This window comes from Bombus vancouverensis, chromosome 3 (genome assembly GCF_051014615.1).
Source record: "Bombus vancouverensis nearcticus chromosome 3, iyBomVanc1_principal, whole genome shotgun sequence".
NCBI classification, from domain to species: domain Eukaryota; kingdom Metazoa; phylum Arthropoda; class Insecta; order Hymenoptera; family Apidae; genus Bombus; species Bombus vancouverensis.
In genome coordinates, this window is record NC_134913.1 from 16,393,112 (window position 1) to 16,405,080 (window position 11,969).

At 35.2% G+C, this 11,969-nt stretch overlaps 1 protein-coding gene and 1 long non-coding RNA gene across 2 annotated transcripts; one reads left to right on the forward strand and one right to left on the reverse strand.

Moving 5' to 3' along the window:
- Positions 1–37: 37 nt before the first annotated feature.
- LOC117153789 (adenosine receptor A2b) lies at positions 38–6,353 on the reverse strand. The gene is made up of 4 exons (XM_033328146.2): positions 5,885–6,353; positions 3,058–3,269; positions 2,144–2,614; positions 38–1,244 (listed from the first exon to the last, which is right to left on the reverse strand). The coding sequence occupies exons 1-4, from the start codon at positions 6,351–6,353 to the stop codon at positions 870–872; spliced, it is 1,527 nt and encodes a 508-aa protein (XP_033184037.1). The 3' UTR covers positions 38–869.
- On the forward strand, positions 3,201–6,017 carry LOC143302533 (uncharacterized). The gene is made up of 4 exons (XR_013058119.1): positions 3,201–3,338; positions 3,402–4,595; positions 5,276–5,436; positions 5,894–6,017. It is a non-coding gene; the product is annotated as an uncharacterized LOC143302533 (long non-coding RNA).
- Positions 6,354–11,969: the final 5,616 nt, after the last annotated feature.

Genomic DNA, 11,969 nt, shown 5'->3' on the forward strand with positions numbered 1-11,969 from the left:
AGGTTATTAGACAATAGTATATTTTAGTGGATATAGATGATTATTTTTGTGACATTTATTTAGACCGTTGTGTGATACACAGAATGTGGAATGGACATTAGCATATAGGCTGTTTTAAAATAACTTTTTAATATTTGAAAATTCAAATATCGGTTCCCTTATCTACTTTGATTCGTTTATATGAGATTCACATTTCTATGTTTAACATACATTTCACATCATTTTCATGCAAATTACGTATCCATCATATGTAATCTGTATGAGACTGTCGTTTCCCATTGTAGATATGTTCGTGCAGATATGTTATATATTTATTCGTGTCTAATTGTCATTAACAATGAATTTATTATTTGAAGAATATATTTATTTTGTTTTCGAAATAATATTATTCATAGTCAGTAGAAATGATTATTAATTTTTCAGTTTCTATATATTCATTATAATTTATTCTAAAGAAATGTTTTTTTTTTGGATATACACTGAAATTTCATTTAATTACCATTGATCACCATTAAAACAGAAAATGTAATCTGGAAATACGCTCAGTCAAATATTCAGTGCTTTAACAAAACTTAATGCAATACAGTTTCTTCGTATTTTATATTGAGTATTAAATAATATCAGGATTCAGATTATTATACATCGAATTATAACACACTAAACACCAAAAATACATCACGTTTTGTAAACTTATTATTAACACCTTATTTTGCAATTTCAATGATTTATTTATGGTAAAAGATAATTACCACACATCTTCTTATCGTTAATTTATTATCAATAGTGAAATTGATATCCACCAATTTCTAATTGAATCGAAATTCAATTTTGATTAGTTTATTCACGATCAGAAATGCCGAAGAAGTTCATCAGCCTTTGTCTTTATTTTCCATCAGTTCCTCGTCCAGTTTTTCGTGAACGGATTCCACGTGATTTACATCTACTTCAATGACGAAGATAGACGCCGGTGGCGTCTCCTCGACGTGATCCACTTCCGCCGGAAGAAGCGGCATTAAAGGTTTGTAAGTCTGTAATTCCAGTGAGGTAATACGGGGCGATCTCGGGGTGATTCTGTCATTTCCAAAATTGTCACTTTCATTTCGCTGCAGATCATTGCTGTTTTGACTCGCGTTGTCATTTTCCTGTCTATCACTCGAAGAGCTTGATGTGTTTGCTACATCGTTTTCTCGAATCGTAACGTTTCGAGGGCTCGAGAATGATCCTCTAGATCTAACGTCAGTTACCTGTAATTAAAATTCGATCGATAAAATAAGATATATTTCCAATAATTTTCAGGATAAAATGACAATCTTATCTCTAGAAAAATTAATCGACTGCAGCTGTAAAGGCCTGATAGCAGGGATTACTAAATAGTAGATTTTTAAAAATCACTGGATGTTTATGCATTTGGGGGAAATTTAATGGTGCAAACATCTACAGAATGCATATAGCATCCAGACATATATATAAAATACTCAAAGTAGTACACTTATTATAGCGTGTATGAAGAAATTTCTAGTTATTCTAGTTACGTTCATAAGAGACTAATACAGGTAGGTCTCGATTAGTGCGAGTAGTAAATCCCAGAAATAGATTACGTTATTCGAATTCACATTATTTGAATATTTGAAATATAGGAATTGGTTCTAATTTAAAGAAAGTATACAATAAAAATTGTTAAATATACCTTTTCATATATATTTCACTAAATTATAATGGCACAAACATGATTATTATTTCTCAAAGTATTTTAAGTTGGTCGCACTTTCTTCTGTTTCTTTGTATCTTCGTATATGTGGCGATAAGCCAGCAGTACTTTGTTCGTGCCTCTGTTAAGTTGCATACTTCGATCCATGTTTGGATCGGCATCCGTAATTTTTTGTTTCGCGTCGCGTCATGACTATAAAACAGAAGAAGTTCAGAGACGATTTACGCATCGTCTCGACGAAACAGAAGTTTAAAGATAAAGTTAAAACAAAAGACTAATTGTTTCCATAGTTGTACCGGATGAGAAAAGACTCGCAAACCTCGCATTAAATGAAAACCTCGCATCATTTTATAATTCGCACCAAATCGAATATCGCACTATTTAAGCTCACGTTAATCGAGATCTACCTTTAATTAAAAATCAATCACACCGTACCTGACGCAGTAAATCCGACCTGATAACTCTTGTAGACGGCGGTCCACCTGTTTGCCTCAGGAATTGTCTCTGGGAACCAACCAAAGAGCCACGATCGTGAATCACGCTAACTACGCTAGATTTCACGTCACTGTGCGGAAATAGAAGTCTCCACATGAAATTCTTAAGCGCCGCACGGAAGTCCTTCAGATGGTAAGCGTAGAGCAATGGATTGCCAGCTGAGTTCAAGTGCGACAGGATTATGCAAAAATTCATCAGGACATCGTGCACCCTACACCTTGGACAGAACGCCATCACACAGTTGATGGTGTAAAGAGGGAACCAACAAATAATGAAAAAGATCACGATTCGCGATAGATTTTGCGTCGCCTTCACTTCACGCTTCCTGGCGGCCCCAAGTAATCGCAGCATGGTTCCAGTTGTCTGGTTTCCGGTACGGCGACCCGGATTCATTGTTACAATTTGTTGCAGCTGCAAGAACATGTAATAATAAATAATATAATTAGAGAAATATTCAATATATCTTTTTCACGAGAATTCATATGATGTAACGTGGTAACTCTTTTTTAAAATAGTAGAGGAAGAACGAATAATGCACCTCTAAAGTAATTTATAAATGAAATTCTCAGAAGATTATATAAATGAAAGCCACAATCGTTTATTCTCAGCACCATAATTACTTTGTCACCAAGAAGATCGCTTTATTTAAGAACTGCAACCGACGAAAAACCAGATGAAGGTATTTAAGAAAAATGACGGTGCACAAATTTGATAAATTAAAGAAGATAAATTTCGAGGGTCGGCAAACTGGACCTTGTCTTCGCTAATTCATTGTCCTGTTTGCACACCGTATATCCGCATACTCACACTAGTACGCATATTCTGCTCGTATATTTACGGTAAAAGTGTCTGACCTGCTTTACGACCACTCGGTATATATGGGTGTAGAAGGCTGCAATTAATAGCGCGGGAAAGATGATCGTGGCGAAGTACAGGAACACTAAGTAATCGTAATCCATCACCTCGGTGAAGATGCATTTCTCATTGGATTTCTTGCCCGCGTTCCAACCTAAAAGCGGCAGGAAACCGACCAATGTGCCAGCGATCCAACACACACAGATTATACCTAAAAGAACGGAACCATCTTTTAATCTTTATATGTTTGTTTCAACTGTTCCAGATGAATTATTATTAGGTAATATGGAAGTAAACACATAAAGAAGAGATCACTGAAAATGTTTAAAATTCTCATCCTTAGAGTTTTTACCGAAGACCGATTGTATGGAACGGTGATATATGTATGCAGCAAGGAGAGTGTTTTGGACAAGAAATAGAAAGATTTATAGAGATCCCGCTATAGAAGAAGAGAATGAAAAGTCGGTCAAAGGAGTCGATGATAGACGTGCATGTGAACGTTATCGATTGGAAAGTACGGCAATAAACGCACCTTTTCCCCTCGTTGGAGAAATGGTATCAGTCAGTGGGCTCGTAATTAAAATCACTCATACCATAAACAGGCGAAATGCTTAAATTAATCATGGCTAGGTAGCCGGGCAGTGAAATGAGAAACGTCTGATCGTGTCATTAATTTTTTCACGAGTCTCTCCGATCCTTCGATGCAATTTCGCGCGTTTTACGTGAATTATATTTAACAAACGAAATTTTCTAACGCTTTCTTATCAAAGTCTGATTTTAATGAATTTCTATGTTATTTCATGTTTCTCAATGAAATTTATTTAGAGCCTCACAGTTTTCCTTTTTCATTTCTCTTTCTACGCATATGTACTTTTTCTCCGAGGCAGAGAAATGCGATTTCCATCAATTTCGTCGCAAGGAGGAAGGAAAATCCTTTGGGAAATCGGGCGAATGGATATGTGATATGTATTTCATACTCTATGCTATATGTTAACATCATTGAAATGCACCGAATGCAGGTGGAATTTTTTCAATTACTCTACTAATTACATAATTATCGTGGGGATTATATATTGCGAAATCAATACATTGTCGTATTACCTACTTTTATGAATGAGGAAAAGTAACATACGCAAAGAGATATTCTAAAAAACTATTATAAAAGAAAATACGTTTCACTTTAGAAAAAAAATCGTTTCTTATTTACTATAAGCTACTAACTAAAGTTACATAACAGTTTTTATATAACGTAATTACAAAGATGAGAATTTTTATAAAGAACAAGTATATTGATGCTTAAATATCCCAAGTATACTAAGAAATTCACTAATTGATCGCAAGTAAGAAATTTAATATTTAATGCATCGATTAACTTCAAGTTAAATTTCTTAGGAATATGCACGACAAACTTCTACTATATACGTTATTAAAATATGCGCAGGGAATACCACCTGTTGCCGTCTAAAGTGCATTCTGTTGCATCTCATCGATTCAGTTCCACGGAGGATTATGATGTAATTTCTTTGGGAAAATCAGCGTAAGTGATACAAATAAACACATATTAATGTAAGATAAAAGAACTTTCACATATATTCACCGTAATACTATAGTGAAATAAAGACCAAATCATGGTAACGATGGTCTATCTGCACAATATTGTCTAATCAGCATTGTCACTATTCGATGTCCTACATTCTCGTAGAACAGAACGTGATAAACATATGCTACCATGTGTAGTTACATATTATACAGCAATAGAAATATAATTGTCATTTTATAAAATTTCCTATGTTTATATATACGTATTTGATTTCAAGCAAAGTTCGATGACTTAAAAATAGCTTGGAGCTTTTTGTATTTTAAATTATGATAAAACGTATTGTTTAAAAAACAAAGAAGTCTACCTTCGATGTCCTTAAGACTATATGTCGTTTATTATTCAAAACATTGCAGAACATTGAAGTACTTTTTACACGCGAACTTACTAGTCGTTTCGGTATAAGCTGTATATTTTGCATAAACTGAAACATTCGATATTTTATGTCCATTTTGCATAAACTGAAACACTCGATATAGATGGAAAACAAGGTTCGAAATATGTGAAGAGTTGAATAACAGGTTCACTCGAACAAACAATTTCGCAAAATATAATTACGTGGTTTGTGCCTCGGTGTTGTTTTATCGCAGCTCGATTAAATGGTTATGCGTTTCATCCAGAACGCTTCTAAGAAGAGGTGATTTTAATTGGATCATCGGATTGTACAACAGTAACGACGTAGCTAACAATTACTCGATTTACCCTTGCGTTTCTTCGAACTTTTACCGAGCTCACTCAATTATCGACTCGTACTACTTGCGCATCGACGATTCCGTTCACGGTAAATTTTCTTGTTTATCTTCAAGAATTATCTTCGTTCATTATATCGCACACTTATATCGTATTTGTAAAAACAGACAAAACAGAATCTAATATTTTTAAAAAGCGTATTAAAGCGTTATAAAACATTTCTGATGATTGATAGATTTTTTTTTTAATTACTGCGATTAATGTGGATGTCCTGAGAAATGCTTTAAATTATTATGCGTATTCATGATGAAATTCATCTGCTGACTTAAATTACAGAAATTGTAAAGTAGAGGAATTTCTTAACTTAGAAACTCATTTACTAACATTTAATAAAACTACTTAAGAAATAATTGCTAGTTCAAAAATTTAGAGATTCAAAATTGTTAAATAAACGAATCCTTATGAGTTTAAAAATGAAACCAGTTTTAGATCATTTATTATAATATTAGTTCAAGTTCGTCGTCCTCATTAATTCTTACCTATGGCAGTTTTAGTGCGTACGGTGCGCGAGTATCCCATGGGATGAAGTATCGCCCAGTAACGATCTATGGACACCGCTACCAGACAGAAGATACTGATCGTGCAGAGGACGATAAGCACTGAAACGGTGAACAGGCAGGCGTGTAAATTCGTCGGTAAACCGATGCTGGCCAAAATGGCGAAAGGTATAGCGAACAAGCCGACCAAGAGATCGGCCGTGGCTAGAGAGATGATGTAATAATTAGTTCGTCGACGAAGTTTCCTCTCTTTGCTGAAGACTGTGATCACCAAACCGTTACCAAACACCGCACACACTGCCACCAGGATCTCGCAAACTGTATACGGTAGATTGAGTTCCGAATGGGTCGACGCATTCACCGCTCTTACAGTCGAATTACTAGCCAACTCGCTGGCATTTGATGGAAATTCCATCACGATGAACGCTGATACTCTGAACGCAATCGTCATCTACCCTCTGTCGATCTGATCTTGATGATTAACTTACTGCTACATTTATCAACGTAGTTTATCGAAAGAAATGCAGATTATCGAGGAAAATGGAGATTGTAGAGATAATTTTTTGGCATTTTTATATAGTTGATGTTTGTTGATGTATATCAAGTTGATGACTCATTAATATTCGTTTGTTCTTCATCGTAGGTTTATATAACGAATGTGGTAGTAAATGGAAATCGCGTGACTAGCGGTTCTCTTAGTGTTTTTAATGAATCCCCTTAATTTCTTTGTACGGAATATCCATGATGCTCGATATGTCACGCGAGCACGTTCCTTGAATACATCTTACTTTCTTAATGTGAAGAGGACGTAAATAGCAAATAGCATGTCAACGGAATGAAAACGAAATCGGACATCTTCTGCTTCCTTTCTGTTTCGAGAATCTTTCGAGTCACCGTTAAGAATCGTTCGATGACCATGTCACGCTCGATGGTAGACAATCGATCTTATTTTAAGAGAAGGACATTGACACGTACGGGCAGACCGGAAAAGGGAAGCATGGTCGTTTATTTGTATGGACGTGCCGCGATGATTAACGATATTTATATCACTTTTCACGCAACAAGCTTTGTCTCTATCGTGTCGTTTAGTAGTACCTACTAATTTACTTGAAATGCACAATTCTCTGATATATATCTCTAATAAAACGCGTACGATTTACGATTCTTATCGAGGGCAAAGAATAAATCAAAAATTATACAAAGTACCAAGCCTTTTATGGCTATTTTATTATATTTTATTATATTTCCAAGTAGTCAAAAATATCTGCCTGAAAGTCATAGATCAAAAATCATCATTACGTTAATACTTGCATTCCTCGATCTTCTTTCCAAATGGCCACAAATAGATTATGTATAACAGAAAGCTCAATACGATATATTTAATAAGACTTAAATTCTCGTTACACTCGTCCAGAAGTAATCGAGCTTTTCAACTATGTTTCTAGGTAATTTAAGATATCTCTGAAGATTCACGTTTTATCAAGGAACAATGAATCGTCCATTGAGAAACAGGATTGCCGGAAATCTCGAGATTGCGAGCGATCGAGTTCATTAAGTGGACATTTCGAGTCCAACCACGTTTTGATCGCGTACTTGCGAAATTTATTGCAAGATACGACCTTCCGGCGCATGTTCATCAGGAGGTAATTCAACTTCCACCGGTACGCGTGCCTTTGATTATGTCTGCAACTGTATTCGGGTCAAGCATGAGTTTTTATTATAAGTCTAAAAATCGAATCTTCAATCTTCAATATTGAACAGTTTGGACTTGGAGAAGTTCTTTTACTGGTTTTTCAATTATCCCCATCCTCGTCCGCAGAAGTTGACGAATCTTCTTTTCACTTCAACTGAAATCACGCGGAAAGAATGGATGCGATGGATAGTAATTGAACCGATTAGATTCTTGTTAACTTTCTCCTTCGGTAGACAATCGAGCGCAGATATCGTTCCTATTAAATGCTACTTTATCTTTTATTTTCCCTTATAAATTTAATCTCTCTTAGAATATTCCTAAAAGTATCCATTTTTTGTATTTATTTACCAAACTTAATTTGCAATGAGGAGATTGCGAGCGTGTCAGCCTTTTCATCTTCAGTGTTCACAACAGTTTTTTTCGACATACATTAAAATGCATAAGTTTTCGAACATACAAAGGGTTCTTCTTTAGAAGCACTTCTTCGTTTCCTAACATCTGACTCAATGTAATATTGCAGAATATCTTTTATTGCCTGAGTCACAGTGGTGTAATTAAACTACTGGTCCTCTTCAAGAACAAAAACAGATTAAACTTTTAATTTCATGGCGATGTGACGGTGCTATCTTCGGGGAAGTTAAACTTAATGAAAGAAGAATCAACGCCGACCGTTTCAATCGCGTTGACATCGTGACGCAATTTCAACGCTTTTTTCGTTTCGGTACGACTGACGGAAAAATTATCAAGCATGCCGCGACTTGGCTAAAAGTTATTGAACCTTCGATCGACAAATGTCCTTGATATTTATTTTAAAATACTGAAACATTCAGCATATCTTTGTAATTGGATTTTTAGGTTGTATCGATATTTTCGTATCTGCACTTTGATTTTTGACCAGACGTTTGTCTCTGTTGTTATGATTAGAGTAATATCTGACAAAGCAGTTGAAAGAGTGAAATACGACTTAGGGTGTCGAGAACAAAGTTAAAAGCAGTAAAAGTCGTCATAAATTGTATTTTAATATCATCATGTACGCCGATACTCTATTCTCAGCTTTTACGCCTGTCCTTATTTATAGAGGCTTAGCATATCACTTGCCGATCATCATTATAGTATTTTATCTAAGATGTTACGGCCATACTATATTCTAATTCGAAACACGATATTTTTATCCTATTTTTATGAAAGAACATCGATTCACTTAATTCAAATTTCAAATTTTAATTCCGATTAATTTTAATTCTAATTGATCTTAATTCCGATTAATTTTAATTTCTGTAGATCGTATATTCGAGGAAAAACCGATTAGAACTCGTTCAGTAACCAATCAGAGTGACGCCGATATTTACCCAACCAATCAACGTCAATCAACGTCACTGCGCGCTTTTTTTCAAACAAACACTAATTGATTAGCGATCGATGTAAATTGTCGCGGTTTCTCGAAACTTTCCGGTTAAATCGAAGATTTAGCGTGAATGAAACACACCCACGGAACACGTCCGGCTTCTCAACCCCGTGGCGCGTAACTGAGTTCCTCTTCGTGACACACAGGGACACTGCGACGGTGGAGGTGGAATAGACGCGGTCGTAGATTATGGTGGTAGTGGTAGACTGGAGAAGAAAATCGGCGATTATATATATCTATGTTTCCGTATTTTATGTAGATATAATCTATTATGCATAACTCTTGAAAACGGAGGTAATTTAGATTTAAAATCACATAAATCTGCGCATCGTAATCGATATTAAATATTTTTTGTCTTATTCATCAAACTTTGAATCTTTTTATCATGGTCGACTATCTTGATTTAAAATATTGATATATACAGAATTCATTTGTATACATTTCGCATGTTCTTTTTTACTTTTGATGGATTTCACCTCCTCCAATATTTTCTTCGATCTTTTACAGAAAATTGGCTGAAGCAGCGATTCACGATTTGAGACTGTGGATGCAGTTAATCTACGTATCTTCCGGTAGCATTCCTGCAAGCATATCTTACGAGATTTGTAATTGGATAAGCGTACCACGAGTGAAGATTCAATGACATATCTGGAATATACGCGTAGGTAAGAGAGAAGGGAATGTAAGTACGAGACGCGGCATGTTCATATGCGTGAAATCGTCAAAGAAAGAATAAAACTCTCCTTGTGCGAGTAAGTAGTACAAATTAGTTTAGCTTCCTCTCGGCGAAATTAAAAGTCCCGTTCCGCCTCTGGAACTTTTTGTAATATTTTATGAACTCTACGTCGCGGGATACTTTATGGCCAATTTCTTTCTTTTACTAACGTTACTAACTTGTCGAGTTTCTCAATTGTAATTTGTTATATCGAACGTTTCAATTTGAGTAGATCTGTGTATATTTTCTTAGCAAGTACATACATGTATGCCCAATGGGAATTACAAGACAACATTGGAGGACAATGTTTTCTTAATGGAGCCCGATGGAAGGAACGTGCAATAGTGTTGAAACACTAACACCATTATGATGATTATCGAATTACGAGCGTAAAAGAAAAGTTGCTTCGCTTAATTAGACCTTCTAAATCTAATTTCACGTGCTTGCACGACGCGCCCTTCGCTAATATCGGCCAAGGTGTTTCTTGTCTTGAGAAATTCGACAAGACAAACGGTCGCATAATTAACCACGCGCGTGCGTTCCATGCTTAATATTGGTCACGAAAATAGAGAACCCCATTTCTTTTTCAACATCGTTATTTATATCAATGTAAATGTCAGCGGATCTTCTATCTCATTTAAATCCAGTAAAATTCGACGAACTGCTGTATGGTAATACTGAAAATTTAATTCAATTGGATAATTGATGGAAATCGTAGGAATAGACTATTTACTGCGTGTACTATTAATCGAATCAGATCCTCTTGCAAACAAGCGGGTATTTGTTATTCCGTTCGACATTAGACAGGATCGGATTACTGCCAAGGCTAACCAGACAAATGGGTCTGCGCATTTTTCGTTCTCCCTTTCCAGAAGGTGGTTATATCCGATGTCTGTATGTGTGTCTATGTATAGAAGTTCGTTTGAAGTGAGAAATCGAGTTCTGAGTAAGTTTCTGGGGATACAATTTTATTGAAAAGTATATCTTACGTGGTGGATTGATTTTCTTCTATATCTAATAACGTTCTTTCCTAGCATATATATATGTTTTAATTTTCCTGTAAATTACTGTTCTAACGATTACCGTGTTAATGGTTGAACCGACGATGCGAGAAAATTATAGGGTGTTATAGAATTAGCGATGAATCTTAATTGCTGGGGTGGCCTTAAACATGTCTTCGACCTTTGCCTGTTATTACACTGTTCTAATAACTGGCAATTACGTAATTAGTCCGACACGCAGTGAGAACCACCGGCTTCTATGAATTTCTCAAATATACATATATTATAAAAACGATGAATTTTTAAAAGGAAACGTACAGCTCAATCGACGGAACGCGTTTCCTTCTCGATAGTGTAAGAAGATATAAGCTGTGGGTGGAGGTCATGGATATCTCAAGGTTATTCATGTTATTCCTCCTATGTTGCAATCAATATTTTAATTTTACAATTTACGTAATGTTTTCCGCGTTAATATAATTATAGGTGTAAGGAATAGCATGGGTAAATTAATTTTCATTAGACTTTTTATAGATTTAGTAATGTATCCAGTAATATTAACTTAATAACATTGAATTTTAATTTCAATTTCGTAAACTAATCATAAGTTATTTGCTGCCTTCGTATATTTCAATCCGATTAGACAAATGATTTATGGAATTATTTCTCGCGTCAATTTTCAAAGTAATCTTCAAATGGAACGAAGACAGCTTCTTTGGTGTGGAACTTGTGCTTCAGCTTGAAAGCATTTCTGTGTCGAATGTTGGTTAATAGATTCTCGATTCTTTGTCATGGAATATAATTGTCTTCTGTATAAAAAAGAAGTAATTGCAACACACTGGTTGTCTCAAACCCACATGGGTTGGTTGAATGATCGATAATTGTGATCAACACTCGATTAAACTGATATTAATTTAACATTTATTACGTAATTAACCAGTTACTGCTTTTCTCCAGTCCAGTTAATAATAAACATTTTATTAGGATAACGAGTAATTTAAAGGAAAGAATCATTTGAATAATCCCTGATTTTGGGGATTTTAATGAATCAATCCTCTTCAATAGAATAACTTCAACTGATTGATTTCAACTGCTGAAAGACATCTTCTTAAAACGGAGAGGTCTTAACGAATAGTAAACGAGTCCATTCTCAGTAATTCGAATGTGCTTTATTGTATGTAACAGGCGCACAACAGATCGTTTGACATCGCATGAAAGGATCCTTGATTGTGATGCAAAGTTGAATAAATCGTGGC